The sequence below is a fragment of the Crocodylus porosus genome, unplaced genomic scaffold (genome assembly GCF_001723895.1).
Source record: "Crocodylus porosus isolate Cpor-Errol unplaced genomic scaffold, CroPor_comp1, whole genome shotgun sequence".
Classification (NCBI taxonomy): Eukaryota; Metazoa; Chordata; order Crocodylia; family Crocodylidae; genus Crocodylus; species Crocodylus porosus.
The window spans coordinates 36,594,188-36,621,036 of record NW_017728915.1 but is presented as its reverse complement, the minus strand read 5'-3'; the positions used below and the strand labels follow the sequence as shown (position 1 = coordinate 36,621,036).

The 26,849-nt window shown below is 46.6% G+C and overlaps 2 protein-coding genes across 2 annotated transcripts in view; both read left to right on the top strand.

Annotated features, from left to right (window-relative positions):
- The window catches only part of FOXC2 (forkhead box C2), an 8,243-nt gene extending 7,795 nt beyond the window's left edge, over positions 1–448 (top strand). Inside the window, exon 2 of the mRNA XM_019535448.1 lies at positions 432–448. Within this exon, the coding sequence (XP_019390993.1) occupies positions 432–448 (17 nt within the window). The remainder of the gene's footprint in view (positions 1–431) is intronic.
- A 339-nt stretch (positions 449–787) lies between these two features.
- Positions 788–2,199, top strand: FOXL1 (forkhead box L1). The gene has a single exon (XM_019536142.1). The coding sequence runs from the start codon at positions 1,326–1,328 to the stop codon at positions 2,094–2,096; it is 771 nt and encodes a 256-aa protein (XP_019391687.1). The 5' UTR covers positions 788–1,325; the 3' UTR covers positions 2,097–2,199.
- The last annotated feature ends 24,650 nt before the right edge of the window (positions 2,200–26,849 follow it).

Here is a 26,849-nt window from a genome sequence, read left to right as displayed (position 1 = left end):
CCCGGGGGCTTTCCCACCAAACCCTCCCCCTCCCGTATTCTTGCGCATTTCCCAAGGCCCCGATCCTGCACTCACACCTTTTCTAGAGGCATAGGGATCTGGCAGCTCCCCCCCCCCACTCCCGGGGGGAGGCAGGCGACCCCCCAGCGCAGATCCAGAGCCCGGGAGCTGCCAGCGCACCGCGTTTCCACCGTGGCTTGCCAGGATCCGGATGCTTGGAGCGACACCTCCCCCTGCCCCGGGTCATGCGGACCCCTCCAGGACAGCCCTTGCATCAGCCAGTAACGTAAAAAAACCCCAACCCCGACCAAAAACCTCCCAGAGCGTGTGTGCGAAGGGAAAAAACCGGGCATCCCAAATGCCTAATGTAAGCAGGGGCCAGCTGCGCGCACTTGTAAAGTTGTTATAATCCCCCTCCTTGTTATAAACAGGAAAGTACATAATATAAAGCAACAGGCCTGCCTTCACAAATGCGAACCCTCTGCCCGGGCTCCCCGTCGAGGAGCCCCAGGGGCACCCCGGGAGGATCACACCGCCCGCGGCCCTGGCCCAGCTCCTGCCGGGAGCATCCACCTGCCTCCATCAGCGGGCAGAGAAGAGGAAGGCGCACACCTTTCCCCTCCGAAGCACTTTGCAGGCTCAAAATGCGCCCGCAGCAAATCAGCCCCTGCCAGGCTCCTTCAGGGCAGCGCAGTGACCCCTCCCACCCCCTCTGCCACATTGCAGTGCTTCCTTCCACCCCCATCACTGGGTTTTTTTTACCCCCCCATTTGAGTCCAGCCCTCCCCGGGCTCCAGCAGCGAACATCCTGCCGGGCCGCCTGTGTGTGCTTGCAGCGTCAAAGGGTGGACGTGATATTTCAAACATCAGATCCGTGCGTTTATATATTGGGTGCCCGGAAATTTTTCCAAATAAACACAGCTTGATTCGACGTGGGTGGGCAGACTTATCAACAGCCTAATTCTCTAAACAGATGAAGGAAGGATCCGGAGACCCATTGGCTGGTCCCCGCGAGACACGTGGAGCGAGCTCAGGAGTGGTGTAGCAATGAAATTTTAATTACTGTGGGTGGGCTGAGAGCACAAACGACTGTTTATCGGAGACAATTTATTTTCCAGCGCTAAGTCAACATATAATAGCAAACTTACAACAATTATTTAACTTAAAAAAAAAAAAAAAGAGAGAGAGAGAGAGAGAGGGAGCTATGAAGCTGGGAGAGGGGGAGAAGCGGACTCAGGCAGGCTCGGGAGCCCAGATTGCTCCCCGGTGGACTCCTGGGAGGTTTGTCCCTTGCCCTGTCCCTGCCTGGGGAGGCCGCGGCCAGCATGAGCCACCTCTACAGCAGCCCCCTGCCCGGCTTGAGCCCCTCCATGGTGTACGTGTACGGGGCGGAGCGGGCCGCCCTGCCCGCGGCTCTCGGCTTCGCGCCGTCGGGGCAGGAGCCCCCCCAGAAGCCGCCCTACAGCTACATCGCCCTCATCGCCATGGCCATCAAGGAGGCTCCGGACCAGAGGGTGACCCTCAACGGGATCTACCAGTTCATCATGGAGCGCTTCCCCTTCTACCACGACAACAAGCAGGGCTGGCAGAACAGCATCCGCCACAACCTCTCGCTCAACGACTGCTTCGTCAAGGTGCCGCGGGAGAAGAGCCGCCCGGGCAAGGGCAGCTACTGGACCCTGGACCCCAAGTGCCTCGACATGTTTGAGAACGGCAACTACCGGCGCAGGAAGAGGAAGCCCAAAGCCCCCGGCCCCCCGGAGCCGGCCAAGCGGTGCCGCGCCGCCCCCGCGGAGGCGCTGGCCCGGCGCCTGGGGGGCAGCCCCGAGCCCCCCGCGCCCGGCGGCGCCCCGAAAGCCCCCGGCAAGGCGCCCAGCTTCAGCATAGACAGTCTGCTGGGGCGCACGGCGCTGCGCAAGGAGGACGCGCGGGCGGGGGGCAGCCTGCCCGGCCTCGCCCCCGCCAGCCTCGGCCCGGCTTTCAACGCCTCACTGGTCCTCGACTCCCAGGTGCAAGGTAGACTCTACCAGCTCGGCATCCCCTTCCTCTCCTACTTCCCGCTGCCCTTTTCCGAGACGGTGTTTCATTTCCAGTAGAAGAAACAGGGAGAAGGGGGGGGGGGAGGGTTGGCGGAGGGGGCATGGACCCCCCCACCTCCATCCTCAGCCCTTTCCAGGGTCAGATTTCAGGGCATTTCCAACCTCCCCCTCCCGATGTCGAATTGTGAGGTTGAAAAAACAACCCCAAACCTTTTTTTTTTTTTTTTTGTTCTCAGTGCAGCACACAGCAGAGGTTTTGCATGATCTGGGCTTGGCTTTGTTTTATTCCCCTCTGAATTAGAGCGTCCCTGACTTCCAGTGCTGCAGACTGCGAGGAAAAGTCCCTGCTCCTGCCCAGGTCACTCTGCCCTCCCAGGAGACTGGGCAAGATGCACCTGGTTTTAACCCAGTCGGTGACAATGCTTATGGTTTGATGCTATTCAGACCCGGTTTGGTCCAGCAACTTTGCGTCTCTTGGTTTTTTTAAAAGCATCCCCTCCCTGTTACGTGCATGTGTGCGTGGCTCTGCACTCAATACATCTCGCTGCCTGCACGCACCTCAGCCATCTCAAGCAAACCAAGGGCATGAGGGCAGGTCGGAGGAGCAAAGTGAGTTAAAATAATCTGCCTTCTGTACAGTCCTGCTCGCTTGCAATCAGCTCTGGATGTCACTCCTGGTCTTAATTATGTACAATGCGAAACTGCAAAGTTCCTATGGCTGGGATCCATGGTCAGCTCTGGCAAAGCGAATTGACCTCAATAGCAACCAGCGGTCTTGGAGCTGCCTATGTGACCAGGCAAACAGACATCCAGGGGGAACAGGAAAGCAGCTAACAGCTCCTCATAGGTTTTTCTTTTTAATCTGGATACATAATAGACAGTCAGGAGCATTTCGTCTTCTTGCCATAAATAGAGGCTTTGTATATTAACGGGTAGATGCCTTTTGACAAGCATCTATATTCATCTGTTTTTATTATGAAACCAAACCTATATCCAATAAAACATTTTGTTTGATGACATGGCTGATTCTTTCCAAATCATCTTCAGTTCATGCAGCTGATTATGGATGATGTTGAGGGGTTGAGGGAAGAAAAACCTGGCCTTCTAGAAGTGCAAGACCCTGGATTTCCAGGGTCTGTGTTTGGGGTGTGGCGGTGATCGGAAGGGGGTTGTTCTGGAGTGCAACCGTGCATCGAACAGCTCAGCGCATTCGAAGGGAAAAAGATGAGAGATGCTAATGAGAGGGCTTCGAGATGCCAGTGACTGCTCTGAAAGGCTTGTCTCTCGTTCACGCGCAGACTTTAAACAAACACTTTGGGTAGCGGAGACCTGGCTATCTCCACAAAGCTCTGTTTCAAAATCCTTACCATTTCCCACAGGACTCTCTGGGTTGCCTTTGAAATGTCCTAACTCCTTGGCATCCAGTCGCTGAGCAGAATAGGCCAATAATTCTTATTTTAACCAATGTGGGAAAGTACAGAAAGTCACTAGCTGTAGGAGGCATTCCTGACCTTATCTATGTCTGCAAGCTAAGACAGCCAGTTAGCCATACGTATCGTACCAAGGCAGGTACAACCCCTTGTATTTTTACATATCCAGATTGAAAATTCACTGTTATATCCATAGCTGAATTGCAAGAAAGGGCTTTCAGGTACACACTTGACCGCATTATATTATTTGAGCTGCCGAACATAATGCTGGCTGGCTGAGGCCGCTGGAAAGCTGCGGCGTTAAATTGACCTCGTGGTTCACAGGTGAGACTTTAAAACTGCGGATAAGGAATTACAGGAGCATAATAAATTGGTCCAGTTTCAGGCAGCCCCATGGCTGGAGTGGAAAGAGTTAATGTTTTCTCCTTTCTAGGTTATTAGTCTAATATGCTGTTCACTTGTGTAATGTGATACCGGTGTTGTAGCGAATTAAATAAATGGCCACCTTGTGAAGAGGGTCCGATTAGTCTGGGATTGTGGATGACATCATGAAAGGCTTTCAGGAGTCGGGGTGGCAAAATCACGCACGAGAAGCAGCACAAAGAGCCAGGAATATGGCCACGTCACTTAAACCGTGCACAGTTCTCACACAGATATATCTGCCAGTGTGCTTAATGGGCACTTTGCGTGCGTATGAGCAGGGGTGAAAGGGGGCGCAGGGGAAGACGAGAAGCAGATCCTATTGCAAGTGGGAGTCTGTGGGTTTTTTTGCTATCAGCTGCCAGGGGAGGGAGATCTGTGGGAACATAGCTTATTACCGGACCTAGGTTAGATGTCCTTTGAGTTCAGCATCCTTTCTCCAGATGTGCGAGAGAAAGATGCAAGCAGACAGACTATCTGTTGGTTTGCTAAGGTTTTGCAGTGCTCACAGTTGCTAGGCTGGGTCTTTTTGCTCTGAATTGCAAGGGTTTTTCTCTCCTTAAAAAATAACAAAGACAAAAACCCCAAACCCCACCCCCCTTTTGTCACTGTGGATTTTCTTTTTACCCACGCTGAACTGGTTCCCGTGGCACATCTCCACAGAGATGCCATCTCACGGGCACTGCTCCAAATCGGGCTGCAGTTTGCCCCAAGGCAACACCCCTCTAGCAACTGCATTCATGCTCAGAAGTGGACGGGTGGGGGGAATAATTTTTGGCTGCAGGCTGGCCTACGAATATCCACATACAACACTCCTCCCCCCACAGCCTAAACATCCCCATTAAAAGAAAAACAAATTCAATTTTACACATTTCTTGGTTTTTAGCCTTGTCCCCATCACCCGACTCCCTGGTTTCGCGCTCATCCAGCTCCCAGACAAGCCCTTTAGACACCACTTTGGAAGCAGGGACAAGGCTATATCCCAGTGCTTTCCCCTGTAGCATATAGCGTGCCTGTGGGTGGAGAAAGAGGAGGATGGTGGCTTCCCCTGTCCCATGGCTCCAGGCTTTCATCCTGTGAGAGGGTGCTCTTTGTCATGAAGGAAAAGAAACAGTAATCCCTTTTGTAAGGAAACAGCCTTTAGTGGCATCGCCATCCTTCCTCCCATGGGTAACCCAGATGGAGATGAATCAAGGAGGCTGAACCAACAGCCCTGCTCTCTGCAGACATCAGAGACGGGTTTTGTGGCCCATGGCTTGTCTGTAGAGGGCAGCTTGGACTTTGCCAGCTGAAGTTTTGCTCCCAACGTTATGCTGTTGCAATGAGGTCTGCAAGCTAGTGAGTTGTGATAAAAGAAGTGGAATAGCTTAATACCGGTAGCCTTTCAATTTTGCAGGCTGTCCCCTTGCTGCTAGGCTGTCAGAAAGAATAATATGGCTGAGTGACTTTCTCACTTCCTTGCTTTAGGACAGGGTGGACAGTAAATAGGTTTTATGCAGGCCTGAAAATGAAACGAGAATTTCATACCATAGATCTTTTTTTTATTCCTAACCCCTTTTTCAGAGTGGTGTTAATTTGTATATGCTACGGCGGTTTATTTTCTCAGCTCGTAGAGTCGTTTTGTTTTGTTTTGTTTTATTTTATTTTAGGAGAGAAGGAAGGCTACCACTGCATCTCTGTTATTTTTAAACAATTTAACTAAGTTTGGAAATCAATACATCTTTTTTGTGTCAAAACTAAGCCCATTCTGAATGAATCGGTTAATTATTCTGAGTGGCAGTTTGGAGTGAGAGTGGACAGCTGATCAATGCTTGCCGCTGAGAAAGAATATGCATAAAAGAAACATATGGCCAGTGTTAAGAATCATTTATTTGTACACTCCTTTCACATGCCACCTATAAGCCAAATAATGCTCTAACACTAACTCTATAATGCACAGGCTCCATCAATGCACATGCAGGAGTCTGCGTTTAAGTGCACACGTTTGCATCTAGTTGAACACATTATTGTTGTTCCAAGAAGCAGCCACGTTGACAGTTTTGCCATTCTCTTGGGGCAAAAAAATGTCAAATATAAATGAGCATCTTGACATGCTTCTGGAATTTGCTGGCCCTCATTTCACACCTGTTTCATAGCAAGGGAGCAGCTGCTGGCGCTCAAATCCACCACTCACTATTTAACTTATCTGTGGAATCTTCAACATGGGGTTTTCAACCTCTGCAGTCTGAAACACTGAGAAAAAAAGTCGAAAATATTCTCGGATGCAGCATAAATAGGGCACTGCCAGTGTGGGTGGTGTATATGCTTCTCCATTCCCCTATGTAGGAATGACCTAGCTCAACTCATCAAGGTTTCATGTCTTGGAGTTATGCAGATACTTTTCACCGGTGGGAGAGCACAGAGTGTATACAGTACAACACACTAGACATGTAGTCATTTGGCTCACAGGATAACTTCTTTCCAAACCAAGTTTTCTATAAGGGGCATTACATTTGCACGGAGCGGTACCTTGAAATGATTTGGGAACTGCATTCCATGCAAGTAGGGCTCCCAGTCATTGAGTAAGCGTTCGCATAAAGTTCCCATAACATATTAAAAACAACCCTGGGAAGTGTTTAAGTATGGGCCAAAGCTGTTTTTGTGCGAGCCCTTGGTCAGAAGAGCCCATGGCTGGCCTATCCTAGCTCCTTCCAAGGTGAAATCACAGGAATTGTGATGACAACCGAAATATGATCATACTTTTTGCTATTTATTTAAAAAACAAAACAAAACCCATAGAGACTATTTTCTTTCCTGCCTCTCCCAAGACAGACTCTCTGCCTGGTTGCATAGGAAGAGATCTCTCTTCAAACTCTAGGCCAGAAATTCTCTGCTAATTCCTAGGTGGTTGGTTATAAATTGCATGGGTTGGCAGGAGAGGGCAGGATGGAGTAGATTATTACCTATTCCAGGGCTGCCCAACTGGCACCCCACCGGCCCATGAGGGCTTGCAACCCCTGGGCTCCCACTCCTTTCATCTCTCCATCTGCAATAGTAACAAGAGCCTTTCAGCTCTCCCTCCCTCCTATGGCTTCTACATTTTGGGGTGATGTGGCATGGTGATGGGGGCCTGTTGCTGAAGCTTAAGGGGATATGCAGCCCCCATCCACTTAGAACAGCTGCCCTGACCTATTCCATACCTCCGTTTATTCCAGGTGCCCACCCCCAAGAAAAAAAAAATCAGATATTAAACAGGCAGCACATCTGATTTAGCCCAAAGACCAAGAAGAAGAGATCACAGAATCAGAGAAGTAACAGATGGAAAAAAGGGGCTAATAATAGGTTATGTCATTAATCAGGCTGGACATTGCATAATTGCTCCCAACAATATATTTTTAGTGCTTTATCCAGACAAATCATGAAGTGCTTTAGAATGGGCCAGATCCTTCCCAGCATACGTGTGCTAAATTCAGCATCAATGTGAATTTACTGCACAGAGGTCCTACAGAGTGGATGGGCTATTTACTAAAGGGCTCAAAGATAGCTTTTCTTCAATGAAGGAAGTGGAATGTGTTTCATGGAAAATACATGTGGGCTCCGATACTATTGTCCTTCCGGGAGTGCAGAATTAGGCCCTAAATCTCATTTTCAGATTACAGAGGATAATACATTATTACTAATTTGGATGCATGCTTACTCCAAAGTAAAGCAGTGTTAATGTTCATGAAAATGCAATTTGTTTTAACCCAGCTTCAAAGGCAGCTTCAGCAAAGCGTAAAGAGTGTTTATTTAAAATACAGTTGCTAAATTTAGCATGAGCTCGGGCAGCCTGCATCTTAGCGACATTTTTAGAGAGCACACTGCAAATCAGGAATGCGCAGAGAAATAAATAAACTTTCCCACATTTTTGGAAATCAAGTCAGAATTTGCAAGTTATTTCTCGCATGAGCGACTTCTGAGGCTTGGAAAGCGTTGTGCATAATGTATGCTTCCCATTACAGATAAATAGACATTTGAAAGAACCAAATAAATCATTATTTTTATGCTAATTTCATTATTACAGTGCCACTTCAAGGACAAATGCAATGATAGAAGCCAGCTATTGTGATGAAGCCTTATGCAGAACGTTAACAGAGCATCACTAGTCGCTATTATTACATGACCAGCCCTGAAAACATGCATGTTACTCTGTGAGATCTAATATGCAGACATACGATGCTCTGAAAAGCTTGCAGTCTATCGGAAACAGAGAATGCAGGGCAGCCCAAGGGAAGGAATAACTTTGAGGGAATTGTTTTGGTTACGTTTGGTTTACTTTATGTCTTGGGACCATTAAGAGATGATTAAAACACAATTATTCTTGAAACCCAAATGAGATGCCTTTGCTTGGAAGAATGTAAATACCCAAACAGCAGATTCCTACATTGATACGCCTGTAGCAGGACTACAAATCAGGGACTGATTATCTGATATTTAAATGAATAGGCAGTATTGATACACAAATCATTGTGGACTGGGTCTCAAAGCTTGTAGTTAGTGAGAATAAGTCTATGGGCTTTGACAGGTTTTGAGCTGCGGCTGTGTAATTCCCCTTAAAGGTAACAATGAAACTGTGCAACACTGCTATGCTGATTTACACCCGAGAATCCAGTCGAATCTCACCTGAGCGGGACCCAGGGATTCAGTCAGAAACCCAGGTTAGTTCATTCTGGCTCTTTTTTACACTATTGGAACAGCTAAACGCAGGGCATTCAGCTGTGGGACGATGACTTAATTTACATTACAGTGATCTAATTCAGCTGCACTATGATCAAAGTACCAAATAAGGCAGCTTAATTGAAAATTATAACATCCTAACCTCACAGACGAAAGACCAAGATTAGCTTTCATGTTTTGTCCTGCATTTTTTTCTTCTTTTTTTTTTTTGCTTACCGTCAGCATTGCTTTGCTGGGCATACATGGAGGTACACACAGTACAACCTCATTATAACAATCGGGACACATTTTTTTCTTACAAGCGGGTGTTATCTTTGCAGGGTTAGTCAATGTGCTGCATCTTCATGGTGAAATAATTAGTCTTTGCTGCTGCGATTTGTGAAAAATGGGGCATGTTATACATAGGAATTTGCAGTGAGGTTGAATTGTACTTCATTATATGTTGCCTTAAAATACCAAGCAAACCCAGAACAGAAAGAAGCACTCACTTGGGATTCTGTATTTGAACTCTGCTTTTTTTTACTGATGGAGACATCAGAAAGTAGCCACGGGATATCAGACCTCTATATTATGTGATACTCTTTTCCATTCATATGCATGTACACAGACACCTTTTGAACCCATCTGAGGTGACAATAATGTTGACCCCAGTTCATAAATAGGATAAGTCCTGCCTTATTTGGTTCAAGTAGGAAAAAAAGCAGGAGAAATCCTGCTCCTGACCTACCACAGTTCAACCATGCTGATAGGATGAGTAGCGAATGCTGTACTGCGATTCAGCTGGGAGGGGGCTGGCTAAAGTGCCTGAAGGCAATCCATAATCTTATGGGGGGCCATGGACAGCTGGCTCGAGGGTCTGCCCAAAACCTCCAGGCACTCTGCACACATGTTGCAATCAGCAGCAGGTGCTAAGGGGGGAGGAAAGGGGAGGGAGATGCTGCTCCTTTCTAAAAGGAGTGCTCAGAAGTCATCTGCAGGTCTCCCTCGATCGTCATCCATCCAATGCCAAAGCTGGGTGCCTGGTTTCTTAGGCCTCCTGCCTGACAGTCTCTCTGACCCCATCTAAGAAACCTTGGATGATGGAGGACATTAGTTAAAATGAGGGGGCAATCACGTGGGGCGGTGGGGAGAGGGGGAGCTATTTGAGCTCAAGGAAAATGTGGGCACAAGAATAAAATTAGAAGCAGGTCTGTAACCATCAGGGAAGTAGTGGGAGGAGAAGCCCAAGTGGCTTTCCAGTAGAGCTGCATAATACACTCATGAAACAGGTTACTGGACAGGGAAGCCTGCAACTGCAGAGGCCTGGGCACCAGGGGAGGAAGACCCCTTGCAGTCCTTCATCCTGTACTCCTCAGTCCCAATGTTACTAAGTAGTTGCTGCTTTTCAAGCTCTTTAAAGCACAGGCAATATCATCATTACAAGAGAAAAGACTTCATGAAAGGAACTGAAAATTCCCCCTTGTTTCGCTGCACCCGGCCCAAGTGGGTGGAAAGTGGCCTGGGGCCTTGGATGTCTGTCTGCTTTCATCTACTCATTGGTTCTACTTTTCTTGTCACTCAAAAGCCATACGGGTCTCACAAAAAAGCCTGGGCAACTCAAGTGCTTTTGGCACATCTGGGTGGAGGCCCCGCAGTGATGTCTCAGGCAGCGAGAAGCATCCATATAACACCTATCACTTGTTCAAGGGATGGTGGGATACCGATTGTGCGAGAGTTCGTAGTTAAGACTGGTCTTGATAGTAAATTTATCCTGTTCAGTAGCAAAGCGCTCAAACGAGTCACGTGGCACCTCCTGATTTGGGAGCAGGGTGACCACATCCATGCAGTGCTTCGGACTGGCTAATTAGCTGAGCGCTAATCAGTGCTGCGGACATGCGGCTAGGCTGCTTGCAGTCGAGGAAGCAACCTGTGCAGAGCAATGCAGTCTGCCTGAGGGTGCTGCTGCCTGGCATAGTAAAAACCTTGCAATGTAGACATGGCTCCAAAGCCTGCTGAGCTCCAGGAAGGTCTTCCACAGGCTGCACAAAGATGCACGAAACCCAGGGGAATGCTGAATGCAACATCCCCAGTTCTGCTAACGCCAGGAGGATTCATCTGCCTCACAAAGGATCCTCGAAAGGCTGGGTTTTCAGGTCGCCAGCCTTCCTTCTCCTCAGAGCATCTGCATCCACCAGTGCGATGCAGAACGAGGGTCCAGAGCATGGCACGCTTAGGGCTGCTGAGAGCTTTGAGTCCATGTGTGTGCAGGATCCTGTGTGGGGTCTTTTCCTCGTACGTTATATCTGAGCTCACTCCAGTTCTTCAGATGGATGTTTGAAAAAACGCTGTAGCAAGAGTCCAGTTCCTGAATCCGTGGCGAGGTGGCCACCTTAATTCTTCTCTACGTATCTTAAATTGCTTACTAAGTCGGTGTTTTCATTAGAAAAGCAATATGTAATAATAGTTGTTAAAATAATTGTATTTCTGTTTTTACATCTGTAAAGATTAAGTTAAACAGTATGAAGCCCATTAAACTATTTCATGTCATGCTGCCATAAATTTCCTCCATTCCCGTTGCTACTATTATTCCAGAGTAAACTCTGAGATCAGGCTGCTGCCACAGAGAGTTATTTATAGGAGCTCATTCATCAATAAAAACTTCAAAAGAAATCTGTTACTCTTCTATTGGGAAGCCAAAGAAAACTAACATAAAGACAACCCTGTTAAGAAACAAAGCTAAGGAGACCACAAGACATTGAGTTAAGGAAAATCCTGATTTTCTAACAAATACCATGCAGGAAAAAAAAGAAAAAAAAAGTTGGCAATGTGAATCCATTTAAGTAACTCCATTCCCATTGGATAGTTAAAATAAACTGTTAAACAGTTGTATTTATATTGGCGCAGCCCTCTCATTAGACTTCATGTATGTAATAGGTTTGTGATCTTTCAATGCTTCAGGAACGCTTTTCATCTTTAGCGAATGCAAGCACTGTCTTTTTGCTTGTTCAGGCCTCAGCAAGCATACCGATCACCACGCTGTATTTCTGTTCATTAATATGGTAAATAGGCGATCAACAGGGATCGTATTCCCTGAAGTTATGCGTATGAATGCAATGCTAGAATATCATCATTATAATCCTGTTCTGTTCTATCCAGGTTCTTACGTCACAGCTGTAACGGTGGCATCCGAGTGCCTTCGAATGCCTTTTAAATGTCTTGGAATTAAAATAATCCTATATTGTCTTTCTCATATTTCCTTTAAGACCTCGAGTCTGCAAAGTGCTAAGTGCAAGTACAGTATAAGCCAAGGCCCTGGCACAATCGGGGCATCGGTGATCGGCAAGATCCTAGAGTGGTAAGTACATCACCCACCAACATCTTTAAAAATGACCTTTCCTTTGCTGTTTGCTGGCGGAGACAGGTCTGCTGGTGTCTGTCGCCACTAGAGAGCGAATAAACTGAATTCAGAGTCATGCCGTTTACACATCGCATAAACACGTCCTCTGAATGTCTTGTGCATTCAAGGGAGCAAAGGAAGGCTGCATGGCACAGAAAAGGAGGACCATCCTTTTTCCACTTCTGCCACTGACTTAATGAGTGATCTTAGGGGGAAAAAAACCCTGAAGCCTTCCTCTGACTGGCCCCAAATCATCAAGGTAATGAAGCACATACCTAGCAAGACACTGGTCCAATGGTTACAGTAAGTGCGTGAACTTTTGTAGCTTGGCAATGATTCTTTGTTTAGTAAAACCCAGGGGCCTCTGTGAGGATCCGCCCAAGTGTATTAAACAGTGCAAACACAGAATAGCTCCTTTATAACACTTTCCATCAATAGAGCTCAAAATTACTTTACAAAGGAGGTCAGTATACTTAACCCCATTTTACAGGTGGGGAAATGGAGTGACCATTTGTTTTAAATTGATGCTTTAGAGATCATAATTGTTTTAAGCTGAACAGGTCATATATGTTCATAGAAGAAAATAGTTATTACAAGTAGAAGCTGTACTGCGCTCGTCTACATGTTCATTAAGGCACGGTAGATACTGCTCATTTAATTTAGCACTCGCTTAATGAAGTACTAACTAAATGTGCAGTAACTTGTGCTACTGTGCAGTAGTGCCAGTGCACGTTTTTTTTGTGACGCTTACTGTGCAGTAGCCTAATACCACTGTGCAATAGCGTATTAGCACAGGTTTTGCCTGACTTGCTACTGCATAGTGATATTAGGCTACTGTGCATTAAGCATTTCATGTAGACGTGTCCAATAAATAGAAAGACACATGGGAATAATCAATCGATATATCATAAATACTAAATAATACTCTGTTGGGACGGAAAGATTTTCAAGATTAAGATTAACCTTCAAAATGATGATGTAATTTTGGAAGAAAAAAATCTGGTCATGTTCCAGGTTACCTTAATATAAATCTCTGTAAATCTATATTTATTCATATTACTGTGGATTAACAGCAGACATAAAACAGGAGCTGAATAGGCTGGAGCTCCCTCCTCTTTAGTCAGACAATGGGATACAGACCTGCAGCTGGAAAACAGGTCCTATTTCTGCTAGTTTGCATGCCTTTCCAATGTGCTGGCTTCTTCAAACCTTTGATTGACTTGTATTTTCTTAGCTTAATTCAGAGATGTTTGACTTATGGGTTTGACAAACAGAAAACAGCAAGTCCATTGTAGCAATTTCTTTTAACCTTAGCTTACATAAGAGAAACACAATCAAGGTTTGTTACACTTCAAGCAGTAAAACGTGCAATAAAAGATTTGTCTGGTAAAGCTTCTGGCTGGTCAGAGGGGCTCTACAAGAAGACTGGATGGTTTCTCCTCCACAGTCTCATAAACGTACTGTGTATTTGCAAGTGGACCAGCTTTTTTTTTAACCCATGTGTGGCCTCAAATTGATGAAAAGAATGGCTGAAACAGCAGGGTAACACTTTAGGGACATTTTGAATGATCAAGCCTTTGCAAAGACTTTACAAGCGGGATGACCACAGCTTGAAATTGGTAGCAGCTTCCTAATTTGCACACCATGGAAATAAATGAGCAGGTCCCTCCTGCTTTGTAATTCTTAAAACTCAGGCTTTGCCTAGGGAAGTGTTTAAAGGTGGGTCATTAGATCCTCTTAGGTGACTCAACAGTCATGCTCGTTATTGCTGTAGTTTGTCCATACTTAGGGATGATCCTGCCAAAGCATCTGAAGCCAGTCTAACCATTTCAGCTTGAGTAAATTTGGTTGTCCCTAGAAGGATCCCCAGGGTTGCTGTTGCGTCCCTAGCATGTTGTAGGCCACTTCCTTTCATTGCTACCTGCAATCCAGACACGTGGTCTGTGACTTGCATCTCTGTCCGTCTGTCTTTAAACCCAGTGTGCTTTTCTGAAAGACTGGCACTGCCTCCCTGCTCAGAGTTAAACACTGCTATTAGGCTTTGCACACCATTGCTATCTGTTTACGACCACTAATTCCCAGCCATCAGTTGTTGCCCCTGCTCCGAACAAGGGAGAACTTCAGTAGATCCACAAAATCACGTTTCTGGCCGGCTTTGCTTTCAGCACCTGCATTTCAGTTCTCCGTACAGGGAAGATCACACTAATCATGAATTGTAGTCAGGTCAGAGGGTGTTGCCCCTTAGCAGGGTGGCAATTGAGATTAGCATACGTTAAAGAACAACTTGCTTCTTCTTGGCTGGGCTAGTCAGATCAAGCTAGTGAAGATGATCTAGCAACACACCTTTAAATCTCAGTTGAGATGAAGACTGAGATACACACACACAAAAAAATCACATTAAGCAAAACCTGGGAGCAGCTGTCTTTTTTGCTGATTTTTTAAAAAAGGTCATGGACGTTCCCCTGAAAGCCATGTATTTAGTAAGTGCATCACAGCATTGCAGTGTCCAGAAGGGACCAATGCTCAGTCCTTGCTGGAAATTGTGGGATTAAAAGACATTCAAAGGTAAGTGGCATGTTTAGTTGCATAGCTCATGTGTTTCAGGCTCATCTTTTCTCTCCATTTTTTCTCTTTCAGCCGATTAAACTTTTTCCTGTAGATGCCCCATCCAGTCACCAGTAACATAGTAAAGGGGAAAATGCAACAACCACAGCTGCTGGTCATAGACCCTGGCTGCTAGTTACCATCATGATGTTATTTTCTCTCTTATACAAATACACGAGTCCACCCAACCGCAGTGCAACTGAGAATGGCTTCTTGACACTGCAAACCCATTCCAAGGAGAATTTTAAAGGAAAACACAGAGAGTTTTTGTTTTTTCACCCAAAGCCATGTGCTCTACATCAGGGCTTTTGACTTGCCCATCACTCTGTGCCTCATGACGAATGGCAGTGTCCTTGTAACCTTTCAGGTTCACCCGAGTTCATAACTCGACCCCATCGCAGTCCTGCCTCAACTCTTGGGCACTATCACTCCTCCAGGTTTTATCCTAGGAGCTTAGCAACCAGCCTGCTAATGAAATAGGTTGCTTCCATAATTTATTATGCTTTGCATATTCTTCCTGCTTGTTTTTGAGGATTTCCTCTCTCTCTCTCGGGGGGAAAGGACATGTGCAAGAAAGTAGTAAGTGGCTAAGATGCAGGACTTCTTTGGGAACGTTCATGTGTCGGGGGACTTGCCTGCCTATGTCTTTAGACCAACACGGCTACAACCGACACCCCTGAAACAGGTAGAGAGGGAACATTTGGTAATAAATTACAGGCATTTGACAAAAAAACAAAAAATCCCTTAAAACAAAAAGAAAATGATGTAAGGCTTTAAAGCACTGTACTGTACTGAAATGGCTGAAGATGGACATAACCTGATGGGTGTGGGGAATTAGCTCATAATGGTCGAGGGCTTGCTTAGTATGCAAGAGGGCAGTGGGATGGATGCCTGCTTTCTCCAGATTACTGCTTTGGTGAAAGAAGAGGTTAGGGACTACTTAGAAAAGCTGGACGTGTACAAGTCCATGGGGCTGGATGGGATGCACCTGAGGGTGCTGAGGGAGTTGGCTGATGTGATTGCAGAGCCATTGGCCATCATCTGTGAAAAGTCACGGTGATCAGGAGAGGTCCCGGGTGACTGGAAAAGGGCAAACACAGTGCCCTTATTTAAGAAAGTGAAGGAGGAGGATCTAGGGAACTATGGACCAGTGGGCCTCACCTCAGTCCCTGGAAATATCATGGAGCAGATCCTCAAGGAATCCATTTCTAAGCACTTGGAGGAGAAGAAGGTGATTAGGAACATGCATTCACCGGGGGCAAGTCAGGCATGACCAACCTGATCGCCTTCTCTGATGAGATGACTGGCTCTGTGGAAGTGGGGAGACCGGTAGATGTGGTGTACCTCAATTTTAGCAAGGCTTTTGATTCAGTCTTCCATGGCATTCCTGCAGACAAGCTAAGGAAATACAGGTTGGATGAATGAACTGTGAGGTGGATAGAAAACTGGCTGGAGCATTGGGCTCAGAGAGTAGTAATCAATGGCTCGATGTCCAGTTGGCAGCCAGTATCAAGTGGAGTGCCCCAGGGGTCGGTCCTGGGGCCGGTTTTGTTCAATGTCTTCATTAACGATGCGGACGATGGCATGGAGCGCACCCTCAGCAAGTCTGCAGGTGACACCAAGCTGGGGGAGCAGTAGATGCGCTGGAGGGTAGGGCTAGGATTCAGAGTGACCTGGACACATTGGAGGATCGGGCCAAAAGAAATCTCATGAGGTTAAACAAGGACAAGTGCAAAGTCCTGCTCTTGGGAAGGGACAACCCCATGCACCGGGACAGGCTGGGGGTGACTGGCTGTGAAGCAGCTCTGCAGGAAAGGACCTGGGGGTGACGGCGGACTATAAGCTGAACAGGAGCCAGCAGTGTGCCCTTGGTGCCAAGAAGACTACTGGCCTCGTGGGCTGCATTGGCAGGAGCATTGCAAGCAGATCAAGGGAAGTAATTATTCCCCTCTATTCAGCACAGCATCTGGAGTCCTGTGTTCAGTTTTGTCCCCCCCCACTGCAGAAAGGATGTGGATAAATGGGAGAGAGTCTAGCAGGGGGCAACAAAAATGACTTGGGGGCTGGGGGGCATGACTTGTGAGGAAAGACTGAGGGAACTGGGTTTATTTAGCCAAGAGAAGAGGAGACTAAGAGGGGACTTAATAGCAGCCTTCAACTCCCTGCAGGGGGGCTCCAGAGAGGCTGGAGCTGGACTGGTCTCAGTGGGGGGCAGATGGCAGGACAAGGAGCAATGGGCTCCAGTTGCAGCAAGGGAAGCTGAGGTTGGATATTAAGAAGAATTTGCTCCCTGGGAGGGCAGTAAAGCACTGGAGCAGGCTACCCAGAGTGGTGTTGGAAGTTTCCAAAACTCAGCTGGACAAAGCCGTGGCTGGGACGATGTAGTTGGGGCTGGTCCTGCTTTGAGCAGGAGGTTGGACCAGATGACTCCTGAGGGCCCTTCCAACCCTCATTGTCTGTGATTCTGTGACCAGAGCCCAGGCTTTCCCTTCCAAACTCTCTCTTCTTATTCGTTTAAGGGAAAATGCATCCTCCATTCCCTGAGGTCACGAAGGGACCTGCGTGCAGCTGAACTGCTGTTTCCACCGCATGTGGGGGATGCAGCAGGACCCTGGTGCAGAGATTCCCTTCACTCCAGGGGTGGCTTCTTGGTGGACGTGTGGAAAAAAGAAATCTGGCCTCTGCCAATGGCTCCATCATTACCCAGGCACATGATAAAGGCAGGTTGGAGACTCTGGTCTGCCTTCAGACTAACAGGGCTCTCCATGGGGGTGCATAGGTCAGCCCGATCTTTTTCAAACTCAGTATCTTAAAGCGCACACACAGAACATGGCTGGCCTAGTCTGGAGCTCCATGAAAGGCAATGAGTCTTTCCACTGACCTCAACGAAGCTGAATTAGACTCCTGGCACATATGGACAAGTCCAAGTTTCAGTTCAAGTTCATGCACATGCACAACCCTGACTTGAGTGCATGAACTAAATTGTTTGTATCTGCTTCTCTTGCCTGTGCAAGCCACACGTCTGTGTATGATGCTTTAAAAATCCCAATGATTTGTCCAACCTGTCCTGGAGAGTCAGTGTTTTGCAAATTCCACATATAAAATCACAAGGACAGAGTATGCTTCCTACACACTGGGTCCCTGAGCAATTCAAGGTATTGGGTGCTTTGTATTGCAATAAAAATAATACTTCAGATAATAATAATTCATAACACAACAACTCAGACTCCTTGAGGCACAGACATGTGCTTTTGAACTACACTCACTGTTTTGCAAGAGGGGAAGACAATGTTATTCATAGAAATATGTTTCAAACTGCATACTGTAGGTTTTGCTTGAAGTCCACGCACACTTTGACATGCATTTCTAACACGTCTGATAGTTGTAATTGGGATAGATTATAGATTAAAAAAATATCCTGTAGGTAACTAATAACAATGGTTCCCAGCTGCACTTTGAGAACTCAGAGTTTCACAGCTGCGGTGAGACAGTATTTAAAAGCTCAGAGACAGAAATGGCCCTCTGTAAAGCAGAAATTATATGTTTTGGCCCTGTCTCTAACCTTTGGAGATGTGCCCAGCTTCTGACAGTCTGTGATGATGTCTCCATGGAGGAAATCCTCTGTTGAAGAAAAGCATGTTTCTTTCTTCCAAAGTTATATTCTTTCTTTCATATCTTTCATTCGGCCACCATAAAATACACTCAATCATCTTGACCGATCACAAATATTCCCTCCTAAATCAAAGCGAAGCAGATACTGGAACCAAAATTAGAGATTATTCAGGAGTCTTATTTATGGCCAGGGATATAAGAAATTTGAATAAAAATAATGACTGAACCCAGCAAAAAAATTCACACTATGGTTCATTGCAATCCCAATATTTTCCCTTATGAGCCCATTGGGGTCCCCTCCCCCCCACCTCCTTATTTGCATTTTAGGCTTTGCTAAAAACTCTGAAAACAGGTTCACATGTTTCCAGAAGAATTTCTATGGGGACCATAATTAACCTTATGGGAGTAGGAGAAAAAGTGTCTGAGTCTTTGGGAATGCATGAAACAAGGAGAGTTGATCCAGATTATTAATGATCAGTGGAAGCAGCTATGCATAGAACATACCTAAAGGGGATATTAAAGTTAGCATGGCATAGACCTATAGAAAAATCAGATATTGTTTGCAGAGATAGGGAAAATGACTTATTCCTTGACAAAGGCCAGGAGTCAAGAAAGGGTCTCAGGCACATGCTTACATCAGTTCCTATTGAGGGCTACTCTTAAGCATGTATTAAAAGTAAATGTAATTGAAATCTTCATCTTTACTGACAGATTGCAGCTTTATTGACATCCGTGAGGCACAAGCACATACTGAAAATATATGTTTAAGCATTTAGGAGTGAGCAAAATGTGGCCCATGGGCCAGATGCATCCCTCCAGGCCATTCTATCTGGCCTACAGGGCCCCTAAAAAATTTAGAAAATAAATATTAATCTGCCTCTGGCTGCCTGTCATGCGGCCCTCAATGGCTTTGCTAAAACTCTGAAACTAGGTTTACATGTTTCCAAAACTCAGTAAGCGGCCCTCTGCCCAAAATATTTCCCACCCCCGGTTTAAGGGATGCCTAGAAAAGAGATGCTGGTTCAAATGCAGGTATATGACTTCCAATTTCTTGCAAGAGATGAGGGTGCTCAGGAACTGCAGCAGATGCTCAGAGAGGAAGAAAACAGTTCCTGCCATGGAGAACCTGCAATCAAAGTCAAATACAGACTGTACATTTCACACATACATAGTACATATGCTGGTATTTACTACTCAAGGCATACAATACCTACCCCTGGCTCTCCTTCACTGCCTGCCAATGACTGCCAATACCAGCAATAGAAAGAAACGGATTGAACTGCTGAACACCTTGGCCCAAGGATCTCAGATCACTTACCCTGGGTGGTAAGTAAGCATTAATACCTCCATTTCATGCTTGGGAAAACCAAAACACAGAGAGGTGGAATGAATTGCCCAGGGAAACTTATAGCAGAGCACAGAGCTGAACCCAGATCTCCCTGGTTGTATTTGTGTGCCCAGATCACAAGGCAATGCTTCTTTCAAAAGGAGAAGTTGACTCCAACAGCACACTGGGGTTTTGTTAAGACTTTCCATTTGCCGCAGTGATGAATGATATCGTCCTGGACAGAAATCACTCTGACCAACAAACAGAAGCTTTAAAAAAAAAAAAGAATCCCTCTTTATCTGACAAGTACCTGTCATACCTGATTTGCACTTAGAGCGGGCTTCCTGCAGTCCCTGCTTATTGGGCGGACACACCCGTGATCATGCCACCAATCCTAGTATTATATCTAGAGCTTTCCGTTCTCACGCGGTTGCATTTGGCTGCGTCCTTTCACCCGCCGTCAACATAACCAGAGTGATTTGGTGCCTCCCCTTCATGTTGCAGTAGCAAACATTTTCTGCCCACAGAAGAATCAACCACTGGGCCAGAGCTCAGCCCACTCTGGGGATCCCCGATCCTTGGACTCTGTGGTCACGCTGAGTTACATCCCCTGAGGCTCTGACTCTGCATCTTCAAAACACAACCCAGGGCAGTCACAAAACTTTGCAAAACATTTCTGGTCTCTTAGGTGGCAAGACAGAGTGCAGAGGACCTTATTTGTTCATTGGGATAATCAAACCTCTCTCCTAATAGGGGGTGGGGGATCAGTAGATAGCCCTTCCTTTTGCACATGAACCTATCATCCACCGTATGGGCTGGAGCATGGCAGGCCGTCCCACGCAGGGGAGATTTCACTGGTCCTGGGCATGCTGGCAGGCCTGCATGGCTGAAGAGGCTTTATGACTGGCCTTGGATCAACCCATCTGCAGTGTTCGATGGCATTGTGCGTTGTTCAGTTGTCCTCGTGGCACCCATGCTGTGACAATCACATGCCTTTTGTCCTTAGCCTGTGGTACATGGGGCAGGCAGGGCATTGAGGTTTAGCTCCTTTTCAGATAAACACAGAGCATGGCATTTAAAAAGGGGTGTGGTGGTAAAGCTGGGAAGTCATTTTGATACAGCTCCAGAAATGCAGGTTTGAGCCCGGCCCTAGAGGTGCTTTTGGCAGTGGTTTAGTTGACCTGACTGTACCCAGCTACCTGACGATGATTCAGGCTGCGGTATCAACAGCAGCTGCATGTAATGCTAGCCACATCACTTCCTTGGCTAATGCTGGTGTATGTTAGCCCACTAGACCCAGGGGAACCGCTGATGCCAGTTGACCATGGGAATATGTAATAATGCATTGGAGCAAGTGTTAAGGCTTAATGTTCCTGGGTAGAAGATTTAAAAAAACCAACTATTAAATGATATGACTTAGGCTGACAGCCCAGCCTTTCAAATAGGCAAGGGGCTAATCCATAGACTGGGAATGCAAAACCGGTGTAACATAAAGCAATTTTTGGCAGAGCTGCAAAGGTCTGTCAGTTGAATCATGGGGAAGTACAAATAAAATGCTGGTCTTTAACCAGGAAGGATAAGCTCATATCTTCATTATCAAGGCCCCAAACACCTGATATAATGGAGTTTGAATTGGATGGTCTCTTCAGATAGGAGGTAGCAGGAAAATATGAGTGAGGCTCATCATAAAGAGCACTAGCAGGAGGGTTGCGTGGGGTGAGAGTTTAGTGATCACAACTGTGCTCCTTTTCCTGCTAGAGGAGCTGTTGTGTAATAGCACAAGCTTGACCTTGAGCTCCCTAGGTGATAAATGTTGGCTAGGAGATCAAATCCATTCCCCTCCAGTGGGTATGTATGAGAATGGCGAACACTCCTTGCCCCATTTAACCTTTCCAACAACCTTAAGCAGGCCTTGCTCAGGGCATGGATCCCCTTCACAGGGATGAGTTTTCCCCCAGGAGCTGAATTGCCTCCTGGACAGCGTGAAGGACATCAAACATCGCCAAGCCATCTTGTCTGCCATCCCCCAGATCAGAGGCAGGACACGATCACAGGATCCCCTGGCCATATGTCATTTAATCAAGCCCAGTCCTTTGCTACAAAGCCCAATCCAGTCTCGGGATGTAAGTACTTGACTACGTCACGTTGCATTCAGTCGTGCTTTTGCTGCATTTGGATTTAACTGGAACTGCTGCAAACCACAAGAACGCAGTTATACAGGCAGTAACACGGTGCGGTACTGGCTTAGGCAACAGCAATCACTAAAGAAACACAAGCCATATTTGGACAGGATTTGTCATAGCTGGATGAATGCTTTAATTGGGTTATTAACAAATCTTCCCCATTGACATTCAATGGTGCTAAGCACTGTGTTAATAGATTGGCACAGCAGCTTGCCCCTATGTGCTGGGCGTGCAACAGGGTGCAGGGAGCGCCTTCAGGCATCTCCGTGTAGCAGCTGGTCTCTGGGAGTGTATTTTCCATGCATCCCGTGGGTCTCTCAGCAGCTGCAGGGAGTGGCAAGGAACAGGGAAGAGGTGAAGCCACATCCCCCTCTAGCATTTTGGGCACAGTCTGCTATCACCACCAAGCAGGAGTGAGCATTGCCTGTGGCTATGCCCTAGGCAGGGTCATCCCAAAACGGCTATCTTGATCCCAGGGTCATTGCAAGCTCTCGGTTGTGCATCGAAGGAGTCAAATGAGCAGAGCTGTCATTTTTCTGAAGTTTCCTTGCTTTATTGCTACATTAGAGTAGCTGCCAGTCTGAACCCAATACATGTCATCACTATGCACATGGTGTTATCATTTATTAATATTAACCAATTCCTCCCAAGCGCTGGCTTGTTTGCTGGGTCACTACAACACTGGAGACTTCAGCAAAACTCCCAGGAGATGCAGCTCCCATTTGCAAAGGGCTGTGGGTGTCAGTTCATGAACCTGTGCTGGAGGGAACGGGAGGGATTAATAAAACACTTCAAATGCTGGTATAAGTGTACTTTCAGTCTCTTCCCGACATTTCTTTTCTTTGCCAGGAATAGGGCTAAGTGCTCCTGGTAGAGGGCAAGGGGTGACTTTTTAAATATGGACTGGCCCAGCCCCACATAATAACTGAGATAGCAGTCAAGCCTCAGGTGGACCAGATGACCTCCTGGGTCTGGGACAGACATTGCATCAACCGGTTCGACCCAAATGAGTGAAGTCTGATACTATATTCAACCAGGTTTATCTCAAACTGGTTGCAGCCATGTTCAAACTGGTTTATGTGCACTGAACATCCATTCTGTTACGGGTTTAAACCCATTCCTGATCACTGAAACCAGTTTGTGTGTAATGTCTATCCCTGAAGTCCCTTCCATTCCTACTTATATATATTTTTTAAATAAGTCTGAGTTTCCCCATCGGTCTGACTTTGGATGGACGGCTATGCGGCTGTACATGGGCTAGAAGACCCGAGTTCTGACCCAGTAAAGTAAACAGGCAACTCCCACTGATTAGCATAGCTTCAGGCCGCAGATGACAAGTTATTTGTACGAACCCTTTGAGTTTAGCGCTTGCCTCCAAGAGTTACAGACTTCACACGCATTAATTATTGCAACATCCTTCTGCAATCATATCCATCAGAGTTCATCTGGCTCGGCAGGGTATAAAGGGACAGACTCCTCCCTCCCGCACCTTCATCATCCCGCAGAGAGATGATGCGACTTGTCAAGAGCCACAGGGCGGATCGGTGCCCTAGTCAGAAATAGAAGTTGTGCGTATCCGGGGTGGAGGCTTAGGTCACTAGATGTCACACTTGACAGAGCCCACAGCGATCATCCTGTTTGCACTGCCAAGCTCGGGGATTCTTTTCCTCCTACACATGCCAAATTAAAAACCAAATTCTTACGTACTTCAGTGATTTGCAACAGGAACAGCCAGGAGGGAAGCGACTGAATCACCTCCAAGTCTATGATTGGTGGGAACCAGTGCCAGTAACTTGGACGGGTTCACTTCTCGGCCTTTCCATGTGAGACAGGGAGCCAACCGAGGTTAGCGAGAGGTTTGTTTAAACAGAGTCTTTTCTCCATTCACGTCCCCACCCAGACAGGCACCAACAAAACTCAGAAAAATAATGCTCCTTCACACAGCCAGCCACCCACTGCTTAGCTTCCAGCCTCCCCGTTCCCAGGGCCTCGGGCTGCTCCGGGTACGGAGACGAACAGAGCACAGAGACTAGTTGTTGTCGACTGGTATTCGACCACGAATTTGCAAAAGCGGTTGGACTAAAATAGCCGAAGACGTGCAAAAGCACACTTGCAAGTGTGTTGCCTCTGGTTGTGTGTTTCATAGTTTCATAGTTTCTAGGGTTGGAAGGGACCTGAGTAGATCATCTAGTCCGACCCCCTGCCGTGGCAGGAAAGAGTACTGGGGTCAAACGACCCCGGCAAGGTGTTGCTTCACCTTTTGCTGTATGGCACGAAGGAACCGCAGAGGCAAAATAGGGTCCAAATAACTGTGTTTAGTAACTACACACAATCTGCACTGCGGTGTTTCACTGTACCACGAATACAAGCAATGCCACTAGAGGGCTCACAAACAATTTAAAGGGATACTACCCTTTAAATCCATTACCCTCGTTAAGTGTACTACAAATGTAAGGGGAACCTAACATACAGACCTAAAATCTCCCAGCATCTGCATTTTCTCCTAGGGTAGCAACATCTTCCTACTCAGCAGGGGTAGGTCTGTGGAGATCACCGAGCTCACTGGTACAACTGTCTGTAGGAACTGGATAGGAACCATACAGGCTACGCAAATACATTTGTAAAATAGTTCGTTCTGCACGGAAATGTGGAAGCATTCACATTTTCCATGCTCTAGCATGGAAAAAGAAATCATCTTCATCTGGACAAATTGTCATGTTTTATTTCAAGGAAGATACAGTACAAAAGAGTTTCAAGTCTTGCTTTCACGCAGTTTTGGATAATCTTAGAGCAAAACACTTGCGTCATATTTTTTTGGGGTGCTGAAATGGAACCGTACTGGGAAACCTGAAGTGAAATGCAAAACCCTTGGATTGCACCAGGGTTTCAAGGTGAGAGCACAAATGGCTGAGTCAACCATGCCTGCTTCCTGCAACACCTGAGTTTTCTTTTCCTTCCTCACCCCGGATAGTAATCTAACCCAAACCTGCTTTGCCGGTGAATCTAAATGAAACCATAGCCTGAATTCATGGAGGGCTTGCCTGAATAGTATACTGTATCTTTGGTAAATTAAATCTCACACAAACCTCACCAAAAACCACTCACACTTTCGTTCAAGGACAAAAGAATGCAAGATGGTAAGGGGTAGGTATTTGGGGTGAATGAGTTTAGTTTCTGACTGTCATAATGGACCACGTCATGTAATCCCACTTTTAAACTAATCAAGCTTCATTTTATAACTCATACGCTTGCTGGAAGACTGTCATGGAACCTCACTCCTCCAACCGCTCTCATTTCCAGCCTGAATTTATTCGTGGCCAGATTATAACCATTTGGTCTGGATAAATTTCCATTCATACATGTCTGGAAACATGCATGCATACATCTATGTAACACAGTATGACTTGTTAAAGAACATTGATGGAAATAGTATCTCTAGATCTTCCATATAACAGAAATCAAATGAGTTCATGGGACGGCATTATTGTCTTTATAAGATTGACGACCTCCTCAAAAGTTGAATGTTTTGTGGATTCCTTATCGAAATACATGAATGGCTTCATCTCCAGACACAATAAATGGTGAGAAGTGTAAAGAGAATTTCTCAGCTCCCTTTGCCTATTCACGATGGGCATGCCGACACGTTCATTTATGTGCTTTAGGTAATGCACATTAAATCTAGAACCTCTGGGCATTTTTACACCTACAAGCGCTGCACGCATAAAAAGCACCTGGCACTGCAACATGTGCAGTTGCACACTAGCGTTGAGAAAGTGGCAGCAGAGCACTTTTGAACTAAACTCATAGGAGGTGCTTTAGTTCAAAAGCGCACCACGGCCATTTTCTGCATGCCGACACATATTTTGCCATTTATACATTTGCAAGTGGCGCGGCGCAGTGCACGGCAGCTTGTGTGTGGACCAGACTCCATTAATTGAGTCAGCTCCGAAGTGGCAGATCTCCAGCATGTCACGGGGCCAAAAAAAGTACGTGTATAAATCCCGTCCATTGTGAGGTACTGGAAAAATGTGCACTAGCCTATTTTAATACACATTTGCGATAGAGCAAATGTTTTGGTGCCGTTTTAATGCACATTAAAATAAGCTAATGCACATTAAAGTTCATGTTTTAACGTGCCCCACGACAAGCAAAAAAAGAAGTAGATGTTAACGTATGTTTAGAAAGCACAACAATTAACTGCAAGGTGGGAGGTCACGTTGAATGGGGTCCATAGACCCAGGTAAGATACAAGTGCGTGGACAAACGGGTGATGGCACACGAGGTAAATGGTGTGATGCTTGCACGACGAGCCAGTCCCTGTGTGTCACAGGAGCACTTGGGTTCCTAGGAAGGAATAAGGGCCGCTGAAGCTCCCTGAGACAGCATGGGTGCTGGTTGCTGGAGCAGCCAGGCTGGTCACATGACCAGAAGGGGGCAGGGCCGGGCCTTTATAAACAGCCCGGGCCAAAGCCCAGCAGCAGTTCCCTTCTGGCAGCCTGAGGCACGGGAGCTCTGCAGCAGAGCCAGGCAGAGCAGCGCCGATTGTTGCAGCCTGATCGCCCAAGCGGCTACGGCATGGGAAGGGTGGAAAGGACCCTGACGGGGAGGCCATTGCAAGAGAGCCAAGTGAGCTTAGCTCCCATGTTATAGCCAGGAGGCTTGTTGTTGTGTTACAGCCGTTTGGCTTATGGTTGTTTCGTTACTGTTGAACCGGAGGACCGGGCGAGGCTGTAGGGGTGGAGGAGGCCGTCAGGAGCTCCCCAGGGAGGTGGGGTGCTCCCAGCGCCGCAGAGGGGTGCTGTATTGCGTCAACCATCAACTGAAGCCAACAGTGACCTTGGATGAGTCTAGGCCTCTCATCTTTAGAAGCAAAAAATGAGGGGAAACCATTTCATTCCAGCTTTCAGAGGACCTCATTTTAAGAGACCCCCACAAGATCTTCATGTCTGTTCCATGGACTTGGTAAGAACAAGTGTTGGTCAAAATGTTCTGAATTTGGGCAGAAGTTTAGCACTGAATTTTAGATTTGGGCCAAAGGGGGAATTTCCCCTCTTCTTCCCAAGTCTGAGTTAACCAAGTTTGTTTTGAGTTCAAGGAAAATGGAGCAAAAAGAGCAGCACAAACCGCTGCCCTAGTTGTGCTGCTCCGTACAGCATGCTATTG

Coding starts and splice junctions, on each gene's coding strand:
- FOXL1 (XM_019536142.1), top strand. CDS start 1,326: ATGAGCCACCTCTACAGCAGCCCCCTGCCCGGCTTGAGCCCCTCCATG.